Here is a 22,740-nt window from a genome sequence, read left to right on the forward strand (position 1 = left end):
AGAGTTTTTCTGTATAGCTTTGTAGCCTGACCTGGAACTCTCTCTGTAGAACTCTCTCTGTAGATAAGGCTGACCTCGAACTCACAGAGATCCGTTTGCCTCTGCTTCTCGAGTGTTGGGATTAAAGGCATGCACCACTGCCACTGGGCTGGGACTGAACCTTCTTATTGTCCTCTGATGCCCTGTAACCCCAGGACAGAGCACTCAGGGGACTCCTGGGAAAACTGCCTAGGCTTACTGTTTGTTAGCTGCCCAAGAAGACCAGGGATGCAATTTGTTGGTTTCTATATTCTCTTATGTCTTTTCTTACTTTTTTTTTTTTTAAGAAAAAAAAAAAAGAAAGAAAAATTACAAACTCACAGTTGCAGCCACCCTGGCCTGCAGTGCCCCCTCCCCCCAGCCTGCAGTGCCCCCTCCCCTCACTGGTATCCAAGGGGAATTTGGAAAAAATGCTCTGCAGGCAGGGAAGTGGGGCTGTGACTCCAGGCCTGGAGTCTCCTCATTGTTCCCGTGGCTGAAGCTGGGTTGCAGGAGCAGGGTCAGCTGTTTCTTCACTTATGCAGGCCTGTGGAGAAGGCAGAGATCAGAGAAACCTGAGAGAAGGACAGTATCCCTTCCCTTGGGGAATTTCAAATGCAAAAGACACAGAACCAAGGAAGGGATAGTTGCTCAGGCTATAGCAAAAATATACCAGGGAGTAGGCTTCTCCACGCCCAGGGCAGGCACTGATCTTATCCTCGGATGACCCTGGCCAATTCCTATGGGGCTGGAAGTGGAGTGAGAGTCTCACCCTGGGTCCTTTCATCCACTCAGACTCCCCACTGAAGAGAAATCTCCCAAGGGCTACCCCTATTGATGGAGATCTATTGAGCCCAGGCTTGTCTTAGAAGCTGCAGCGGCAGCCTGCAGAGACTCCTCCCCTTCCTAGGTCTATACTTCATCCTTCATTCATCCTAGGAGCTGAAGCCCTGCTACTTCTGATATCCATTATCCACAATAGTCTAGGACACTCTGAGATCAGGCATTAGGAATCTTTGGGACCAGGTCTGCTGAAGGCAGCTTCACCAAGAGAACCCCTCAATGCCCTTCTGACCTCAATTCCAGGACTTCCAGGAAGCCCAGGCACAGCCATGGCATCTGTAGGGCTGTGGCACTGCTTTAGAGAAAGAATGTGATCTGCCTAATATAAGAAACAGATACTCACACCCTCTACACTTACTGAAACACTGAAGCCCCTGGAGAGTGGCCTATTGGTATCCCTCCTATTCCTGAGACTCCAGATTTCAGTGCTGAGTTGGTCCAGATTATCAAAGAATATACCCCTGCTGAGCTTTGAGCTCAACATGTGGGGCTGAGTTCTACAGCCACTGCACCCTGATGCCTAACCAGAGCATGATCTTAGGGGGTGATAGATGAATAGACAGATTGACATACAGATGCCTGATAAAGTCTCCAAGGAGAAGAGCCTTGTGTTGTGAGCACCCTAATGCAGGCTGAGTGGGCCATACTTACAAATACGCCTGCTTGGACAAGAAGCTGGACGGCTTTTCATTGACATGGTACAGGGGGAATGGGTCAAATCCACCAATGAAATCAACTGAAAGAAATCAAGCCCAAATAAAATAAAACCCAAATGATGGAAAAGATGGCAGAATGGAAACAATCCCAGTGGCAGATTCCCAGCAAGAGGAGTATTGCCAAGGCTTGTGAAGGGGTACAGGCACACCCCCAAATCAGTCCCCTGTTGTATCACAAATCTTGCTGGGATCTCTCTGAGGTACTGTGCCCCATTTTCTGGCTCTGTGGTCTGAATGGACCTTCCCAGAAGGGGGTCAGATGGGGAGGCCAACAAGGACCCTCCAGCCTGGATGGGGCTGCACCCCACCTGCCTTCAGTACCATCAATCACCTGTCCCGTGAAGCCACCCACACACTAACGGATGCTAGGCTTGTTGGGCAAAATGGACATATTCCTGAAGCTCAAGGCTGGCTGCAGTTCTGAATTCAAACAGCAGGTGGAGCTCCTGCTTCATCCCCAGCAGCCAACTGCCGTCTCGGTGATCAGGCAGCACCAGGGGCGTGTCCCTCACCAGCCTCCAGAATCAAAACCAAGTCTCTTGAACATGGGAACAGCTGATTCCATGGCCTGACTCTCAGGGGCAGATGGTTTTGAATTCCAGTTCTGACTCTGGGGAAGGTTCTAGCCACAGGAGCCCTGACTACCTACCCACCCTGTCAATCCCTTCTCTGCAGGGACTTCCTATAAGACTATGTCAGAGCTGGGAGCCCCCAAAGGGATAGCTTGAACCATTACTGTGTTACATTGCAAATCAAAGTTAAATTGAAAGGGGTCTACATGAAGAGAGAAAAGGATAATCTGTCCAAATGGATCCTACCTAGTAGTAAATGTCAATCAACATGTGTGTCAGGCAGAGTGGCCCATACTACTGAGGACTCAGACCCTCCTGGGGCCACTGTGGGGTCATGAGGATAGATGTTCTTGGACCTGAGGGCTCCTTCATAGATCCTCCTTTTCTCAGATCTTTGGACTATCACCATTATGGTCAGACTTGTGGCATGAAGTGAAGACCCAATGGGCATGGGTCATCACCAAGAGCCACCTTCAGGTCCTACCCCAGATAGTACAGCACTGTCACTATCATTAGCTGTACACTTACAGCTGTCCTCTTCTTCTGTAAGCACACTGACCACGTAGCAGCCATAGACGAAACCCAGGAGCTGAAAGACACCAAGAGGTCAGACATGCCAAGCCATCTCATTACAGCAGCAGCATAGGTGTAGCTAGAGTTTTCCTGCCTTGCCCACAGTCAGGACAAATCTCTGTCACCCGCCAGTCCCACAGCCGCTCAGACCCAACCAAGTAAACACAGAGACTTATATTGCTTACAAACTGTATGGCCGTGGCAGGCTTCTTGCTAACTGTTCTTATAGCTTAAATTAATCCATTTCTATAAATCTATACCTTGCCACGTGGCTCGTGGCTTACCGGCATCTTCACATGCTGCTTGTCCTGGCGGCCACTGGCAGTGACTCCTTCTGCCTTCCTGTTCTTTTTTTTCTCCTCTCTGTTAGTCCTGCCTATACTTCCTGCCTAGCCACTGGCCAATCAGTATTTTATTTATTGACCAATCAGAGCAACACATTTGCCATACAGAACATCCCACAGCACATAGGGATGGTGTGGATGGTCCCATGTGTATCTGATGGAGGCCTTGCATCTTCTGAGCCTTGATTTCCTCCTCTGAAAAAATGGAACTGTGCCACTGCCTGTGTGGCTTCCCACATGCCTACATTCTGATATCTCAGTTGTCCCTTGACACACTCAGTGGGCAACACCTGGGTAAGGAAGTGACCCTGCCAGTCTGAAGGATGCTAGCCATTTCCCATTTCATGGCTTAGAGGGCTGGACATGCAAAAACAGAGCTGGACTTCCCTATGCAACATGAAACCTGAAAGGTAGCTTTGAGGGGGCGAGGTCATGCCCTCTGTTCTCTGAACCTAGATGGTCAGGTCTGTATTCTCCATGTCATCATACAATGTCCTTCTATTCAGTTCCAGGAGAGTTCCATGGTACAGATCCTCCCTCCACATCTAGCCTCTGTTCCTGGCTTGTCAGACTGGCTATGTAGACAGGCTGGTTTTTGACCAGATGGGCTAGTGGAGAACCCGGAACATCAGAGAGAAGGAAAATAAGGCCCCACGACTAGTCACTTCCCTGCAAAGCTGCCTCCTTCCCCTTGTGCTGACAACGCAGTCTTTGTGTATTATGCTGCCATGAACCTCAGGAGAGTGCACTGTCCCCTGTGGGCCCCAACATAACACCTATATTGTGTATACCCACCCCCAACACCACCACCTGCAACAGCTTGGTCTGGGAAAACTGTTTCTGTCTTGCTGGGACCCTGAATGATTTGGTGCACACAAATATTTCAAAAGGTACTAGCTAAGCAGGAGCTATAGTGGGAGGTGTCTCAGGGCACCACAGCTAGAAGGGGCCTGACTGGTGAAAGCATTGGAGGCTACTGCAGAGGAGACAGGAAGCTGTCCAGTGGCTGTGAGTATGACTAGAAGGAAGCAAGACTTTCTGGATATGCGGCAGGTCCCTCTGCAAAGCAACAGGCAGCTTCAAGGGATTCACTTACCCTCTAAGCCATGGTTCCACACTGACCTGGCCCAGCAGCCTCACAAGAGGCCACCAAACCCTCCTGTCAAAGGGGGCTGCACTTATGAGGCCAAAACTGGAAATGCATGAGCTCAATGCCTGTGAGACCCTACCTAGCTCAGGTGCAGGCCACAGTTCCCCTGGAACTACAGCAGTCTAGAAATGAGTCTAGAGGTGAGCCTGGAAGTCATTTTCCTCACTGTGAAGAGAGCCTGAAAGGTCTCTCACACAATCTTTTGAGATTCCATGGGACAGCCTGAGGTAGAGAGTCACACTCCAGGGTGGGCCCCCACGAAGAGCTGGCCACGGTGCTGAAACAGACAGGCTCTCCTTGGGAAGAGGCTCTGTACAATCTGGCATCTAGTCTGCCTGAGTTCATCCCTGGTGGTTCATGACACCCTACCTGCACACTCCTGCCTCCTTTCCCCACGACTTCCACTCTGCACTCTGTTCATCCAGACCATCCTGAGCATCCATCCACTCGGCCTCTTCTGGAAGCTTTCTCTCTTCTTGGCCTTTCCTCGTCAATGGTCTGGTAAGAGCTAAGCCTGACACTTTCTTACACTATTCAAAGTGGACAGCAGGAGTGCACTTTTTTTAAAACGGGAAAAACAAGCATGAGCAGACCTGGTTTGTGAGTTAGCATTCCATTTGAAAAAGTATGGCAGAAGGCTGTCTCCCCACTGGCATGCCAAATTTCTTCCTCCAGTATCAGTCTCACCAAAATCATTCTGTACTCCACAAGACCTTAATTTGTCTTTCTAGTTTCCAGTTATTGTCTTTTAAGAGTCTGCAATTTTAGAATTCTTGACAGGGACCCTTGAATAATCAGTTCTTTCCCTTCTGAGGATCATACCGGCTTCCTTCACATTTTGGGGTAATGGGGATCCTCCCTTGCCTCTGCATGTGTTACAGTGGAAGAGAAACCTGATTTCAGCTTCCCACTGTGGAGGCTGAACTTAAGCAGCATGCTCAGGGTAGGAGTGGAGGTGTAGTGAGGACTGCAAAGCTACCCGCACTGTCTGCTGCATGCTTTTTCACATCTTGGATGTCCTCAGATGTAAGTTCAATTCCTATCATCAGTTGCTGATTGTACTATGAACTTGTCTTCTACCAATCATTGTGTGTGCTGGGAAGGTTGGGGAGCCTTGGTATGTGACCAGGTTCCTCCATGGACTAACCCAATTGTGCCCCAGGTGTGGCACCCACAATCCTATGGGCTGCTGCGTCTGCTGTTAAACACAGTTGCCTAAACCTCTCCTTCCCACCTCATTGAGTCCATCTATCAAAACGGCATTCATTTTAAGAGGTGATAATTGAGACACAGAGAGGTCAAGTGGTTCACTGAGGCACACAAGTAGGAAGGAGGCACCGCCTGGACCTGGGAACTGTCTCTCTCCCCACTGCTCTCTACTGATTTGAGCAGCGCTGGAGAGGTCAGCAGAATCAATTCCACGTTCACCAGCTGTGGCTGTTCTTTAGTTCTGTGTAACACCTATGGGTAGGTGGGACATGGCTGGGAGATGGCATCCTCACCATCTCCCATCACCAGCTCTTGCTGAAGTTTTGGAAAAAGTCATCTCTTGGTTTCTGTGGTCATCACAGGCTTGGGGACAGTGAAGGAATCGGGCAGGACAAAAGTGGATGGGACCCACTGGACCACTTGTCAGGAGGGCACATGCTCCTATTTCACAGTGAACCACCAAGGCCAAGGTGGGTCTATGAGCCGAGGTTTTCCTCTTCTCTACAAGCAGGGCACAGCTTCGAAAATGGATCTGGAGTAGTCCTCTCAGGTAGTGGCTTGCCACACGAGTCCTCAGGGGCCAGAGCCCAGGCAAAGGTCTAGAGAAGTTGTGTTTAGTTGTATGTTGAACCACATATCAAATACATGCCTCAAAGCCCAACTCTGGTGCCTTGGAATCTGTTCATATTTAAAAATAGGGTCCACAAACCATCAGCATGAGATTATATAGGGTGGAGTGACCCTAAACCAAAATCTGGTATTCTTTCTTTCTTTCTTTCTTTCTTTTTTTTTTTTTCTTTCTTTCTTTCTTTCTTTCTTTCTTTCTTTCTTTCTTTCTTTTTTTTTTTCAAGACAGGGTTTCTCTGTGTAGCTTTGGAGCCTGTCCTGGAACTCACTCTGTAGACCAGGCTGGCCTCAAACTCACAGAGATCAGCCTGGCTCTGCCTCCCAAGTGCTGAGATTAAAGGCGTGCACCACCACCGCCCGGCTGGTATTCTTATAGGAGGAAGGAGGGGGCTTAGACAGTCATGTGGGGAAAAGGCTGAAGACAGGTAGGGATGCTGGTGTTTCCCCAGGCCAGAGAATACTGCGGCCCCATGACTAGAGGAAGCCTGGGCCACTCTCCTCAGAGCCCCAGAGAGAATAAGCCTCACTAATTCCTTGGCTTTAGGCTCTGATCTTGGAGCTGTGAGGGAGCAAGTTTCTATTCTGGTCCCCTTTGGCTTTTTTATTTTATGTTAGTGTATGTGCATGTTAGTGTGTGTGTGTGTGTGTGTGTGTGTGTGTGTGTGTGTGTGTGTGTGTGTGTGCATGGGTGTATGTGTGCACATGTGTGTATACATGTATGGGTACGTGTGTGTGAGAGTGCATGTACACCTAGAAGCCAAAGAAAAACCTTTGATATCATTCCTTAGGTATCATCCACCTTTTTATTTTTTTTTTTAAAGACATCTCCCACTGTCCTGATACTCAACAAACAGGCAAGACTGGCTGGCCAGTGAGCCTCATAGATCCACTTGTCTTCACCTCCCAAGCACTGGGATCACAAGTGCACACCATCATTCCATCTCTTAAAGTGCTTTATTATATTTAATGAACCAGGGATGGTGGTTCATGCCTTTAATCCCAGCACTTGGGAAGTAGAGGCAGGCAGTCTCAATGAATTTGAGGTGACCTTGACCTACACAGAGTTCCAGGACAGCCAGGGCTATTTAGTGAGATTTCATCTAAAAAATTTGTTATAGTTATTTATTTTATGTGTGTATGTATGATGTATACACACACGTCTACTCAAGTGTGTGCACCTGTTAGTGCATGTGGAGGCCAGACGAGAACTCCAAGTGTCTTGCTTTGGCACTCTCCACCTTATTGCTTGAGACAGGGTGTTGGGATCTGAACTCAGATTCTCATGCTTGTGCAGCGAGTGCTGTTGCCCACTGAGCCATCCATCTGGTGTCCAGCATTTTTTCCGTGGATTCTAGGGGATTGAACTCAGGTCCCCATGCTTGCAAAGGAAGAATCTTGCTAACTGATCTATCATCCCAGCTCTGCTTTATTTTATTTTTCAGAAAGGGTCTCACTATGTATGCAGGCTGGCCTTGAACTGGTGATCCTCCTCCCTCAGTTTTTCATGCTGGGATGGCAGGCTTGTGTCACTATGCCTGCTTTCTCCGGTCTGGTCAGTTGTTATTATAGACTTTATACAGACATAAAGCCAGAATTTGGCCTCTATGAGGGCCCAAATGTGTAGGGCCCTACCCTGACCCATAGTGAGGTAGGAGACAATCCTGCCTAGTGGAAGCTAGTATAGGGATCCAGGTTCAATGGGCTTCAAGGCATCTGTAGTAGCTTCTCCTGTCCCTTACTTTTCTATGCAGGATGAGGTGTGGCTGGATAAGGCCCTGACTGATCTTTGGAAAGGTTCCTGGTAACATCATCTTTCTCCATGACCATCCAGGCAGAGTTCATGAGTCAATATCTTCTTGGTCTTTCCAAGACTCTTGTCTCTGTACCAATGCAAATCCAGACACATAACCAAAGTATCCATGTCTAGCTGGCCCTGAGTGCACCAGGACAAGATGCTCTACTGTACCAGGCTCTGTCCTGGAATGATAGAACTTGGGACATGGTAAGAGGTCTAGCGACTGGCAGTGGGGAAGCCCAGACTTGATACTGGACCCAGAGAGGCCCCTGAAGCTGAGTGTTCTGGAAAGAGGCACTTCACCTGGACCACCTGACTGGAGTGTGAAAGGCCTTGAGAGCAAAGAGAGCTGGAGACTGTGATGGGAGTTTGCATGCCCCTGATGCCCACCCTGGGTATAGTGTTCTTCAGAAAGGTCCTGTGCCTTTAGCTTGGTCTTCAGCAGCTGATGCTGTTGATAGGCAGCCTGAGGACCTCATAGTCTCCTTGCCACCTGCTGTTCCTGAGTCGGGGTTTGTCTCAATACTTTTCTTTATATCAATAGCTAAGGAAGAGTCTAGCCTGGATTTAGTCCTTGTGTCAACTGTGAAGTCTTAGAGAAAACATGTAGGCCATATATCCCCCATCCCCAAAGATGCCACAACTTCCTGTGTTTGACAGACCATGCCAAGTCCAAACCCCGGACCCTGCAGGGAGGCGGAAGCCTGGGCCACCTGTGTTGCCATGGTTGTAAGACAGAGAGCATCAGGGAGCCCAGTCTCAGCACCAGCCCCTCAGATGCCTCCATGGGCCTCCCCCATATTGTTTTTTTCTGCACTCTCCATAGCTCCCTGGCTAGCTGAATGCCTGGGCTAAGGCCTTGGGGAAAGGCTTTTGGGGTTCAGAACCCCACATCCCCTGTAACCCACAGATATGCACCCCTGAATTCTGCCTCCCACCCTCCCTCATCAGCTGTAGAGTGCCATCAGCCCTTCTCTGATCTTTCCTCTTCGATTAAGTTCCCAGACACACGTGGAAAATAATGGAGTCTCTGCATCTCTGAATTCATGAGACTTGTATCTCCTCTAGGCTCTTCATGGACAACCTGCGTCCAAGGGGATACAACCATCGACAGGATGGTGGCACCTGACACTTGCTAGTGATTCGCTGCTAAGGAACTGTTCTACCTGCCTAGTAGGGTGGTGAGAAAGTTACCCAGAAGCAGTCAGCCCTATGACCAACATAGGAGCTATCTGGGCACAGACCTGTTCTGCTGCTCACAGAGCAGGACTCCTGTAGATCAGTGGTATCTTACAGTGCTAGGAAATTAGCCAGATCTCCACAAACTTTCCTCGTCTCACGGGATCTGGTCTGTGGCAGACTTCTCAGGGCTGTGGGCTCACAGCCAGCCTAGTCAGCCCACTGTGTGCCAGGAAGTATGCACCGTATCCTGCTTTCTCTCTGGGGAGGTGAGAACTTGTGAAATATCCCCAAGGGCCCTGAGACTCAGGGAAAAGCACTGAAATGCTAGCTTAATGCACCAGATCTGTTGAGATTTAACAATGCCATCAGTGGGGCCCACTTGCAGCCTTATTGGCTTGTCTGGGGCTTCAAACTCCCTTTCACTGTCTCACTGAGGTCAGCCTTGGGGTGTTTACATTCCTGCCTTGCTTCTACTGCCCTGTGCTAGGGAGTTATGGGAGCATTCATCTTGGTCACGCTAACCTGCACCTTCATTGTTGCTGTTCCTGGTTGCCTGGTACACCACAGTATCACCAGAGGCTGAGGTTTGAAAGTGGTTCTGAGCCCGTCTTACAAGAAGAACAATGAAGCTCTGTGGTGGTTTGAATAAGAATGGCACCCATAGGCTCATATATTTGAATGTTTAGTCACTGTTTGAAAGCATTGTCGGGATTAGGATTGGCCTTGTTGGAGGAAGCATGTCACTGGGAGTGTGGGCTTTGGGTTCCAAAAGCCTATGCCAGGCTCAGTCTCTTTCTCTCCGCCTACAGATCAGTATGTAGCTTTCTGGTACTTCTCCAGCCCCATGCCTTCCTGTCTGCTGCCATGCTGCCCACCATGATGATAAAGGACTAAACCTCTGAACTGTAAGCAAATTCCCAGTTAAATGCTTTCTTTCATAAGAGTTGCATTGGTCATGGTGTCTCTTCACAGCAGCAGAACAGGGACTAAGGCGGGCTTAAGGGTGGAAGCCACCTGTGACTCTTCTGCTTCTTGCAGGGTATGGAGGCAGTCCTGCTTAACAAGGCAAGCTGGTGCCTTTGGGTAAAGGAAAGGCCCTGACTCTGCCCCGGGTAGAATAAGCCTCCAGCCTGGGTACCTGTCCCCACACTCACCGCCAGCAGGATCTGCAGACCACTGTGTAGGGTTTCCATATAGCTGTACGCCATGGCACAGCCAGCATCTACCACCAAGGACTGGCCATGCATTACCCCCAGTCTAGCTGTGGCTGCCTCTTCATGAAGACAGCCTGGCCCATGCTCTTCCCACCAGGAGCGATGCCGGGAGAGATTGAAGGTCAAGAGCTCACTGTCCTAGGGACAAAGCAACAGGACAAGTTAGTATCAGGAGGCAGCCAGCCTCTCCCAAACACAGCCTGGAGTAGGGAAGGATGAAGGTGGCCAGTCCCCCTCTACCTTTTCCTCTCCAGCTGTGTGGGACAGGAACAAGTTTCCCCAAACTGTCCCTCCATGGGAAAGCCTGGTTTTCTTGGCCCTCAGCCCTCATACCTTTTCCTCCAGGAAGGTCCCTTGCCTTGGGCAGACTTCAGGACTCACTATTATGGTATCTAGGTTCCTCAAAACCCTCATTCATGTCCCTGGCCAAGCGACATGGTCTGGGGCCTCATGTCAGTGACTGGCATAACTCCAGCCAGGGCTAGCTCAGTCCACCACACCACTACATATTAGAGTCTCCTACTCTACGTAGGAGAACAAAGCTGTACCAGTCCAGAGCTTCCTCAGGAAACACATGTCAGTTGGCCAGGGTAGAAGACTCCATGTGGCCACAAGAGGAAGGTCTCTGTTTGTGCCCCAATCCCACCATCCCTGAGAAGGACACACCTACACATGTGGGCCAGATATCTACTTAGTTCCTACTCCTCCCTGGTACTGCCTGGTCCCAAGGACCTCTTCTAGGAGACCCACCCTGTGTGCTGGCCCACTGATACTCACAATACCTTACCAACAAGGCTTACCACCTGTAAAACAGTCTTCCCAAACTTTACTGAAGCACTGATCACAGCCCAAATAATCCTGGTGCTGGGGTCAGCACTATGCATCAAGCTCCCACCATCATTAGGAAACATGCAATGAACAGCATCAAGAATCACATGGTGATCTGGCCAAGACCCAGTGGATGAACCCCTTCCCACCTTTACTCACCTTTGAGAGGCCCCCCACTTCCAGGTAGAAGCAGATAATGAAGACATTCCAGGTAACCCAGACAGCTGCCCACACAGCATACTAGGGAGGCCAGAAAGAATAGGGCAGAAGTTGAACCACCCAGCTTCAGAGAGAAGACATCTGATTTTCTCTAATGCCTTGGAAGAAAGCCCTTGAACTCATTGCAAAGCCAGGACTCCCTGAGTCTGATCTTCCCAATGCTGAGCTTGAAAAGGGTTACCTAAGCCCACCCTGGACAGATGTCAACCTAAGACATTCTGCCCAAGCTGCCACCAAGAGTGGCAGGGCTTCTACTCCTTGCATAGAGGCAGCCAAGCACAGTGGACTCACCACCACAATGTAGCGTGGCCGATACTGAATGGTGCCGAAGAGCCCCAAGATGACCACGATGATGTGGACGAAGTTGGCCAGGATGGGTGCCCACTGGTAGCCCAGGAAGTCAAACACCTGCCGTTCCAGAGCAGTGACCTAAGAACAGGTGGCCCATGAGGAACAGTGGACCCTAAGGAGCCACCTCCAAGTCTTGCTTCCCTCCTAAGTACCCCTCACATCTATTTTAATATCTATACCAGTTGGGCCACAAACTCCTTCTTGGCCATAACCCTGAGTAGGTATTGTGTGGCTCCATCTGTCCACCCTTCATTCATCACCCACCCATCCATCCTTCACTGGACTCCATCCCATGTGCAGGTATAGGTGAAGGAAGAGAAAGTGTGGCTGAATCCACCAGGTCACAACACTTTCTCTGGAGCCACTGTGTTTGGGATGACAAAAGTTTGCCAAGGAAAGACTAAAAAGGATGGGCTACATTCTGGAAGAGAAGCAATGTTAAAGGGGCAGCACAGTGGACCTGAGCCTGTGACATTCACAGGATGCCACTGGAAATGCTGAGGCGTTCCCTGACCTAGAGTGGCTTCTAGTATGAGAGGGAGAAGCAAGTCTTGTTCCAGCTACAGACACAACTAGACACAAGCCAGAGTCTATTGAGAAGAGGAGACTTCAAGTGAGAAAATGTCCCCACCAGACTGGCCTGTGAACAAGCCTATGGTGCATCTTCTCAACTGATGACTGATGTGGCAGGGCCCAGATCACTGTAGGTGGTTACGCTGGCTGGGGGTCCTGGGAGCTGTAGAAAAGCAGGATGAGCAAGCCAGTAAGCCATAGTCCTTCACGGCCTCTGCCTCTGCTCTGTCCTCCAGGTTCTTGCCATGTTTGAATAGCTCTGGCTTCCCTCAGTGATGGAGTATGACCTGAGAGTTGTAAGTTGAAGTAAATTCTTTTCTCCCCAAGCTGTTTATGATCATGGTGTTTTATCACAGCAATAGAAACCCTAATGCAAGTCTCCACACTGCGGCGAAGGCCCTCCTCAAGGCTGGATGAGCTGAGATCAAGAGAAAGTACTGAACCTGCAACTGGGAGCACAGGCTGCTTCCAATCCCAGATGACCTCCTGCCACTGAGTCACGTTCTAGCTGAGCAGTTTGGTCACTGGGGTTGCTTGACCTCAAACACTGACTTCAGTTGAAAGTACTCAGGTTCCTCCCTGCTGCTTGGAGTCTGTATGATGGGACTGATACCCAAAGTCTGCTGACAGCACCCAGGAAACACCTGCAATTGGGCATGCTCTGGCATTGCCCTGATAGCTATGAGTGGCCCAGGAGTGGTGGGAATGTTCAAAGAAGTCTCAAAAGAGGACTGTTAGCAAGCATGTTCTACAGGAGTCTGGACTTCGCTGAGTTGGGCTGCTAAGGTAAGGGCAGACTTTTTGTCAACATCAAGAATGACCCAGCAGAATCCATTTAAGAAGGGCCCCATAAAAGCCACAAAGTGCTTATACTCACTGCTCCCTGCTCAATCAGTTTCCAAACCCATCCCCTCCCCATGTCCAGAGAGTTCATACCCTCTGCTCCATCTCCCATCAGAGTGCTTGTAGCCACTGCCCCTACTCTGTCACAGATCCACTGTTGCCCCTCTTCTATCAGTGTTAACATATTCTGTCTTCTCTTTGTGTCACAAAGCACTCACCTGCTAGCCCCTAGTGGGTCTGTAACATGTCTCATGATTGCAACTGTTGGTGGAGGAAGCCTCTGCTAACCAAGTTCCTACCTCCAAAGACCCTTCCTAATGCTAGGCCTTCACAATGCTAGCCTCCTGGAGAAGGTGCCTCCCTATAGAGGTAAACCCCTTAATGATGCATATGGAAGTTGGAGCAGTTCCTTACGGACTGTCAATTCTCAAGGATCAATTTTTGTTTGCTTGTTTGTTTTTGTTTTTGTTTTTTGAGACAAGGTTTATCTGTGTAGTTTTGGTGCCTGTCCTGGAACTCGCTCTGTAGACCAGGCTGGCCTTGAACTCACAGAGATCTGCCTGCCTCTGCCTCCCAAGTGCTGGGATTAAAGGTGTGTGCCACCACTGCCCGGCTCAAGGATCAGCTCTTATCTCTGGCCTTTCACAGTATAGAGAGCAGCTTGGCCAAACTTTTGGCTCCTGGTCAGGCCTGACAGGCTGTTTTCACTGAGGAAGAGAATGGGACCATCACTAACTTTCTATGGGCAGACATAGTTGATCTAGCTGATGGCTCCTGTCTCTTTATTTACATGACTTTCACATGGAAGGCATGCATGGAGGGCTCACTGGAGAGCTCTGCAAGAGCTTTGCTTTATTTTGACAAGGAATCATCTGTCTGCTTTGGAGCTACATCATCTCTAAGGAATTGGGAGTTGGTGTCTCAACCAGGACACTCTTTTCGTTGGAATATGCCAAGAATCCTTCCAGGGTTGGTTAGAAGTCTGCTTGCTCTGCCTGCAGGTAACAAGCAGAAGCTGGTGTTGGAGTGACATGAAGATGGCTGGTCTCAGGGTCCCCTTAAGCCTCTCGGGGCTTTGCCTGAGGTGAGGACTGCTCACCCTGGCTAGTCCTTTCCTGACCATGGATATAAGTTTGGGATTTTCCACACCCACAGTGGTGCCAGACCCTGCTTGGCCTGTGCAGTATATACAGCAAGTGCTCATAGGTGTTGGCCCCACACAGGCATGTCAGATGCTGTAGCCACCACACTGTCCACAGCAGAAACTGCAGCCAGTCTTAGAGGCCCCAAACAAGAAGGACAGCTCAGGAGCAGCCACCTTCTCATCAGAGCCTTGTGGTAAGGCATTAGACAGTCTTAATGTAAACAGTGCTGGGACTACACAAGAGAAATGCACACTAAAGAGTAAAGAAACCCAAGTATGTGACTTTTAAGTGATTCAGGAAAACAGCACAGGCAGAGACAGCCAGTGACCCAGGTGTTAGGGATGAATCTGAAAGTCCCCCACACGCTCATGTTAGAATGTTTGTTTCCCAGCTGATGACACTATTTTAGGAGGTGGTGGAACCTTCAGGAGGTCAGACTTAACTGGTATAAGTGGGTCACCAAGAGCAGACCTTTGAAGGTTGTGCTCAGCCCTGGTTTCCAGGTTCCCACCTATGTTTTGTTTTCTGGTCACAGCCATGTGAACAGCTATTGTGACATGCTCTTACCACCAAAGAGAGCCACATGAGTGGTTTTATTTTGGTTCATGGCTTCAGAACCATTACTCCCTGAAGTTGTTCACATCAAGTATCTGGTCACAACAATGAGAAAAATAACTAATGCTCAGGTAAGCCGCCTGGCCCGCCTCCATGGTCTGACCTCATAATCAAGCCACCTGCATCCTTCTTTAAAACCTCACTAATATAAGGGAATGGAGTAGTCGGCAGAAGTAAGTGGGGCTTCTGTTCCCTCCAAAGAATAGGTGAGCACCACCCTGGAACCCCTCTTCAGACATAAACTAATTCCACTTGAGTGGAAGGTAAAAAGACCTAAGGAGGTCACACTGCCTAGGACACTTGTACCTTCCAAAGATACCTTGGGCCTCAGGAGCCAATGTGCACCCTGTGATCACAGAGGAACAGCAGGGAGTCAGGGCCAGCCTAGAAGCCTTTGTCTAGGAGAATAAGCTATAGGTGGGTCCTGACTAAACTAGTAAGACCCAGGGTGGAAAGGACAGTAGCTCACAACCCAATAGAAGACAGTCTCAGGACAGCCATGCTGACTTCCCTAGAAGGTGTTGAAGATCAGGGGGTCAACAAATGCCAATACTCACTGAGCACTGCATTTGAAGCAGGACTTATGACTGAGGTGGCAGCCCCCCTGGCCAGCCCCCCTTGACCTCTTCATTGTGGTTGACTGCATAGCTACAAATGCCTAGAACGGGGATTTGCCTTCTGTACCCCTTCTAGAGATGGTCCAGGCTTCTGTTCTCAGCTTGGATCTAGGAGAATTTCTGTGGCTTTCCAAAGAGTCCCTGGTCTCTCTTCTCCCACAGGAGATATGTAGGACTAATGGATGCTCAGGTCCAGGGCTGCACACAGCAAGTAGGAGGCCCCATCTCCTCAGGCTCCCTGGACTTCCAATAGATGGCAGAAACAGTCCCTCAGGATCCATTTCAATGGCTGTCTGGACCCAGTCTAGGCCATTTGTTCAGAGATGCTCTCTGTCCCCAGAAGTTAGCAAAGAATTCAGGGATTCAGGTAGGTTTGGCCATATGTGGGTCATATCTGTATAAAATATAGAGCCAAGTGTACATACATCCACATGCAGGTATGTGCGTGCACCTGTTCATGCATGTGTGTGTGCATGTGTATGGTGCAGCGGCAGGCAGGAAGAAGCCAAAAGACAGACCCAGTCAGTGCTTCTGGCTCTGCTGTTCCCAGACTTACTGTCCTGTGGGGGTGATTTTATAACTTTTTTTTTTTTTTTTGAGGGAGATTCTTTCTGTGATCTGCCAAATTCCTTCAGAACCTGCCCCTCCTCCAGCTTAGACGCACCCTGGTGGCTCTGGGCCTGGAATGTAGGGTCACTGAGACTCAGTGAGCTTGATCCAGGGTGGGGGGTGGGGTGTTTAGCAACACCAGGACTGTCAATCACAGTCTGTTCCCTGAGCAGGGAGTGAGGAGTGGTATTCAAGAAGGGAGTTACGAAGCATGCACTCTTGGAGGCCCCTCCCAAGGAGTAGCTCAAGCCTCCAAGGTAGGGACTCAGCCCTGCCTGCCTCCACCTAGAGTCCTTGCAAGATGAGCTCTCAATAGTCAGATTTAGTATAAGGTCTCAGAGCCCATGCTTGGAAGATACCTGTACCTCATGCCTCTGCAACCCCAATCCCCAAACCCCCAGTATTACCTACCTGGTGTCTCAGCCAGGGTCAACCCCTTATCAGCTTCTCCCTCTATTATTTAAGACTAGCATTTACTCTCCAGGCTGTCACAAGCTGCCCTGATCTAGTGGACCCAGTGTCCTGCTAGGATGACCCTGACCATAGCTGCCTGTTTCTCCAAGTCTTCCAACCAGAATCAGCCTGGCAGGCAGGGCTCCTTTTCCTCTGTTGATCTGAGAATTCATTCATATCTTTCTCTCTGTCCTTGGCCATCTAGATCCCAGTCAACTCCTTTCTATTGTATGCCCTGCCCCTGCTGGCCCTCCCTACTATGCTCCTGATGTGGCCTACAAGTCAAGTGCAGCAGCCAAACACAGTATGTTGAGGCCACAGTAAACTTGCAGAATGACTGATGCCCACCAGCACAACCTTCTGAAGAGGGCCACCATGCTACCCCTCCCATATGCTGTTTGCCCACTGCCTAGCCAGTACCTTACACCACAAGAGAGTCTACAGAGCTGCTGTGACCCCAGAAAAGCAACAGCTCCAGCAATCCTAAAAGATATCTCTGGTGTCTGACTCTCTGCTACCATAGAAATTCCTGCCCCTCCCTACTTCCTCTGTCAGAGATCCCAGGAGCTATTAGGTTCTGGATCTGTGTCTAGATTTTAAACTTTAGTTCCAGGGTGTGTCAGAATGATGGAAAGGCCACCTTGGGGCACCCATATGGGTAAGAAATGGCCTAGGAATTGCAGATCCTCACTTTGCATCCCCTTTCTACCTTCAGCTTCCTAGAAGGCCACAGAAAGCAGCATACATCTGTAACATAGCTCAGAAGACAGTCTCTGAGTGTCAGTGGTGACAGGAAACAGAAGGAATGAAATGTTTCCAACTCTTCCAATCTCTCTCTCTCTCTCTCTCTCTCTCTCTCTCTCTCTCTGTGTGTGTGTGTGTGTGTGTGTGTGTGTTTCCAGTACTCACACATGCTAGGCAATCACTGAACCACTGATCTGCACCCCTAGCTCACTGCTGAATTCTTGGTGTGACTGAACACATAACTGTTGGGGAGGCACTCAGGACTCTCAGCATTGTCATATCTGCCATGATAAGCCCTTGGTGAGTACTTCCTCATTTCACCAGAAGAGTCAGGCTACAGAACTTCTGCTAACAATGAAAATTTCCCTTAAGGAGGCACCAAATGGCTGTCCATCCCAACAGACAATGGACAGCAGCAGAAGCCTGTTTGAATGTTCAATATGGGGACTGCTGATGGAGCCCTGGCCACAGACTGCTCTTGACCCATAGGATAAGGCTCTAACAGCAGCCAGCCTTTGAGACCAAGCCCCTCACTCAGGCGATCATACACCTTCACCTCTCCTGCCATCCACCAGCTCAGACCCTGGTGCACTCCCTCATTTTCTGGGACAGGAATATCCTTCCTTTAAGCAGGACTCAGGGTCTCCACATCTGCATGCTTACAGGCAACTTGAAGCTCCTACCCTGGGCCCAGGCAGGCAGTGGTAGCATTTCTCCTCCCCCCCCCCTCCCAGTGCATGTGTCCTAAGGAGTCACATGGTGGTCTGTGTGCACACTTGTTCCATTCAACTGTTAGAAGCACTAACCAAAGGCACAGTATTTCTACATACAACATGAAAATGCATGATTCAGAATGAATCTCAAGTATCAGAGCCCAGATGTCCCCATCCTAGCAGGCTCCTAGTTCCTGGAGGAGTCTGCATATAAAATTACAAATTTGGGGAGGGGGGGAAAAAGAAAAAGAAAAAAACAGCACCAGGGGACAGAGGTCAGCCTCTTCATAAATGACTAGTTCTGACTGGTCTTCATCCCACCCAGAGAGAAAAAGAAAAGGGAGGTGAAGATGGTCCCCTTGGTCCACTAAGAAACCCAAAGCACTGTCCTGTGAGGCCCAGCTGGAGGCTGGATCAATTGCACATGTCTCCTAGAGGACCTCAGTCTGAAGAGTAGCCCCTGGTTGTCTCAGGAATAGAAACCTTGTAAGAGGTGAAAGTACTTTGCATCTTCTCAATTCTGAGCTAACATGCCCAGAAGCTCTATGACTATGTATGACTCTCCCACTGCATAGAGACTGGTAATTTAGAGCTAGTGGCCCTGCAGAATTTAGTTGCACATCCCTTCATGGGCCCCGAATCCTGTCTTGTCATCGTAGCAAAGTGGGGTCTGGGAACGGTCTCAGCATAGTGCTGGCTCAGAGCCGACAAAGTTCCTGCTGTTCTTCAGGGAGAGTTGTTTAGGTCCTTTGTCCAGTAACTTGGTAACAAGAAAACTCTCACGCTTGTCAAAAAAGGGAAAGCCTCAGGACTCCTATGGTACTCCCAGCTTCCTCTGCTCTCCACTCCATACAGAGACCAGAGCAGTGGGTGGCATCGGGCCTGTTCCTCCCAGAGGCCAGGAGGGTGGCCCGCCCCCAACTGCCAGCCAGGGCAGGACAAAAGACCCTTGACAGCTCCCTGAGGGCATTTCAGCTGTGGCCCTGCTGGACAAAGCAAGGGTACAGACAGGCCTCAGTACAGCTCCACAAAGTCCTGGGGCTTATCTTGGCTGAGACTCAGTCTTGGAGAAGCCCTGTCCAGGGAAGCCCTACAACCAACCCAAGCACCAAAATGACCCCCCTCCTCTTACTTGCAGCTAAATTTTCAAAGCCTGTCCTAGACCTGCACCTGTATCCAGGAGAAGTCAAACAAGCAGGAACAGGCCCTGGTCTGATCCCCTTGCATCCCAGGACCACATCCCTGAACTGGAGACAGACGAGCACCTGCTTCTCTCAACCACATGTCAGAGAATACTGTCAGGCCAAATGCAGTGCAAGGAAACAAAAGCCATCCCCTTTTCCCAAAGCTGCTGTGTTTCTCCACTCCCATACTGGGCAGGTTCTAAACCTCATAGTCAGCCAGGTCATCCCTGTCCTTGACCTGGTCACTCTGCAAGACTGCCCTCTATCTTCCCAGGAGCCCCCTAAGGGGGCACCTCAAAGAAAGACGGCGACTCAACACTGCTCCAAGGCTGGAAGCAGCTCTCTCAAGCCTGACCTGCCCAGTGGAAACCTGCAGAACTGTAAATACTTGAACCATGGACCTCCCTGCAATTCCACATTATGCCTGGTGGTCACTGGAAGTACAAAACACCCCCTCTGCTGCTGGGAGGACAAGACACAAAACAGCCTTACAGTCTTTGAAACAACCTCTTCTTCCTCAGGGACCTCCAGCTTCAGCCAGTGGAGGAGGCACCCCGTCCAGCTGGGCCCAGGCCCACACCCAGCCCAGAGACAACAAAGCTACATTTTCTTTTTAAGACCAGATACCCAGGGCTCATTAGCATCTACGCAAAGGAGTTTCCCCAGCGACCTTTGTTTTAGCCCCTTCCTTGTCAGCCCTATAACCCACATTCCAGGCTCCAAGCTCAGGGAGAGCTGCAGAGTTGCTTGGTGTCGTCCAAGTTCTCTGACAAGGCTCTTCACCTGAGAGCTTCATTCCTCTACAGGTCAGGGAGATTGGGAGATCCCAAGCAGACAGTGCTCAAGTACAAGATGGGAGTACACTCTCTGGTACATCCGACTTTAATGTCCACACTCAGGCACTGAACTTTGCTGCAGGCTCCTACACTGGTGCCACGACAATAACACGCGCACTCTTGACCACAGGCGCCTTCAGAGCGTGCGCGCATCAAACGGACCACGGACCACGATCCCCGGACCATGCACTCTGGACCTGAGCGCAGCTCCAGGGGCAGCCCCGCCCGAAAGCTTTTGTTCCTAGCAGCCGGGGCCCCCAGAAGCTCCCCAGCACCTGTCCCCGCCAGCTCGGACACCGCTTCCCAAGCAAACACAGCAGGGCACAGCCGAGATCCCCCACAGTGGCCGCTCCCCTCGCATGCCTGTCAGCCGGGAAAATTGGCCGCAGCAGCCAGGTTCAAGCCGTCCAGGGGCCTCCCTGGGCTGCTGCTGGTCGGGAGAGCCACGCAGGATACCAGGACTCACCAGCTGCAGAGCGCAGAGCGCAAGAAGCGTGCAGCGGCCGGAGCAAGAGCCCATGGTATTCACGCTTCCCGCGGGCACCTTTGCTGCCAGAGTGGGCTGGAGCCCTCCGCGTGCGAAAGCTTCTGTCCACCGCGCCCCCGCCCTCCTTGCCTTGCCGACACCGCCTCTTTCCAGCTTGTAGATTCCGTCCCAGCTTGCCTCGGGTAAGCCTAGCAGACCCCAGCCCTGTCCGTCCCCCCCTTCTAGATCCCGCCCCTGCCCACCCTCTCTTCAGACCCCGCCCTCCCTACTCCTCATCCCCTCCCCCTTCCCCCTCTGGGTAACAGCTGCTCCGTGTCTGTCTCCACACTTACACACCCCTAGTACTTGCAGCCCTTAGGGGCTTCAAGCCGTCCGGAGAAGAGGCGAGGGACCCCTTCTTAAAGGGGCGATGACACGGCTTTCTGGCAGCAAAGAGCAGCGAGAGGCTGAGCCGTGGCTATAGACAAATTCGACCTGCCCAGGAGTCTGTCCAGAATTAGCAACCGAGTCTCCCTCCAATAGCCTTTGGCCTGGCTCCTGTGCCTACTCAGAATCCTCTGGTGGGACAGACACCTCTGACCTCTGCACTGTTGGCATCAAACTCCTTTCTTGTGGGGTTCAGGCTCACCCCATCCACGAGGCGTTCTCAGTGTGAGTCTCCAAGAAGTCCTGACCTGGTCCAGAGCTCTATGTCCAATCTGAGAGTGAGGACTCAGAAGCAGGAGGAATGATGCGCTCACCCATCAGTACTTCATCTGCCTGGAAGGGCTAGTCCAGGTCTGCTCAGGAACAGCATTAGGAACTCTAGTGGGTGTCCTGTCCACAGCAGTGCTCAGAAAGCCCTGCTGCACAGCGGCCTGAAAATGGGATTAAGCTAGGTTGTAGAGGAGCCTCACATCCAGGCTGGCATGGATATCCTGGTCAGACGGAAGCACTGGGCTGTAGTGCAGGTTCCAGTGAATAATGATTTAAAAGAAAAAGCCTGTCGCTGGGGCAGGAATCTTGTGCTAGCAGCGGAAGAAGGTACCAGTCTGGCACCTGGTAGCTCACTGTGGGAAGATAGAGGAGGTGGATAGGAAAAGCAGTTCACACCAGGTGGTTTGGCGACAGGCTTCAGAGGAAGCGGAGTCTAGGTAGCTTTGGCCTTGACCTGAGCAGTCCAGGACAGAGAGCCAAATCCCAGCTTCACCCGGCCTCATGGGGATGCTCAGAACATCTGTAGATAGCCTTCCTCTGGGTGCCAACCTTGTGCACAGAGCACCCTCTCACCACTGGCTTCTCACAGAGAAATGACCTGTGACTTCCTGTGGCTACTTAACTCCTGAACCGTTCATACTATTTTATGAATTACCACATCCCCCTTACCTCAGTTTGGTGAACAGTCATACGGCACTGCAGGGTCCTATCATGCCAGCCCATTTCATAGAACAGCAAGTCAAGTCCTACAGCCTTGGGGAGGAAGCCAATCAAGATCCTTAATACAAGCTTGTGGAAGTACAAGTCTCAGACCCAACAAATGGGAACGTTTAGAGAGAGGGGTGTGTGTGTGTGTCATCAGGACAATAGACTTTAGGCTGATGAGAGGCAAAAATCCACTCGCCCCTGCCCACTCAGAGTAGTCTTGATGGAACTGAACTGGGATTCATGAGCTCTCTCCAAGGATAGAGACTCAACAGCTGTGTCCTGAATGGGGCAACCTAGGCTTGGGGAAGAGACAGAGCTACATAGAAGTCCTGATCATCAGAGCAAGCTGTGTGAAGATGATAACAGGATTTCTTGGGCAGGTTTTCATGGAAAGTTACTCAGTAACAGGGCAATGTGCCAGAGAGTGTTTGACTGGATGTGGGGTTGGATTAATTTCCTGAGGTGGGGCCCTCCTAGGCTGAGTAGAATGAATCTTAACTTCTACCATGATATGACACTCTTCTCTAGTTGTGACAGCTACACATGTCTCCAGTGTGGACAAATGTCCACTCAGTCCCTTCCAGTGTGGGTTTGGTGTCATATGAAGGGAAACACTGTGTAGACAGCTCGATGGCACAGGGCACCACATGACACTGTGCACACCTCTGGGTACATTCTCACCATGGCCATGTGTGGGGGCCACAGGCTTCACTGCATGTTTTGCATACAAGCACACATTCTTTCTGCAGCCTGCTGTCTGTCTCCAACTACCTTGGTACCTAAACTGTACCAAACATCGGAGTGCAGCAGTGAGCCTAGCATGACCCTACCTGCATACTCTATGGTCCAAGCCTACACCTCCATACCTCCAACCAG

The 22,740-nt window shown here is 50.5% G+C and overlaps 1 protein-coding gene across 4 annotated transcripts; it reads right to left on the minus strand.

Moving 5' to 3' along the window:
• Positions 1-306: 306 nt before the first annotated feature.
• Nkain4 (sodium/potassium transporting ATPase interacting 4) lies at positions 307-20,664 on the minus strand. Of its 4 annotated transcripts, XM_028885311.2 has the most exons (7): positions 20,440-20,664; positions 11,582-11,719; positions 11,231-11,311; positions 10,184-10,381; positions 2,678-2,738; positions 1,513-1,597; positions 307-565 (listed from the first exon to the last, which is right to left on the minus strand). In XM_028885311.2, exons 1-7 carry the CDS (start codon positions 20,491-20,493, stop codon positions 556-558), a joined length of 627 nt encoding a protein of 208 aa, XP_028741144.1. In that variant the 5' UTR covers positions 20,494-20,664; the 3' UTR covers positions 307-555. The 4 variants fall into 4 exon arrangements, with proteins under 4 accessions (XP_028741144.1, XP_028741146.1, XP_028741145.1 ...); XM_028885313.2 differs by lacking the exon at positions 11,582-11,719; XM_028885312.2 differs by lacking the exon at positions 1,513-1,597.
• Between the last annotated feature and the right edge of the window lie 2,076 nt (positions 20,665-22,740).

The sequence above is a fragment of the Peromyscus leucopus genome, chromosome 4, assembly GCF_004664715.2.
Source record: "Peromyscus leucopus breed LL Stock chromosome 4, UCI_PerLeu_2.1, whole genome shotgun sequence".
Lineage (NCBI taxonomy): Eukaryota > Metazoa > Chordata > Mammalia > Rodentia > Cricetidae > Peromyscus > Peromyscus leucopus.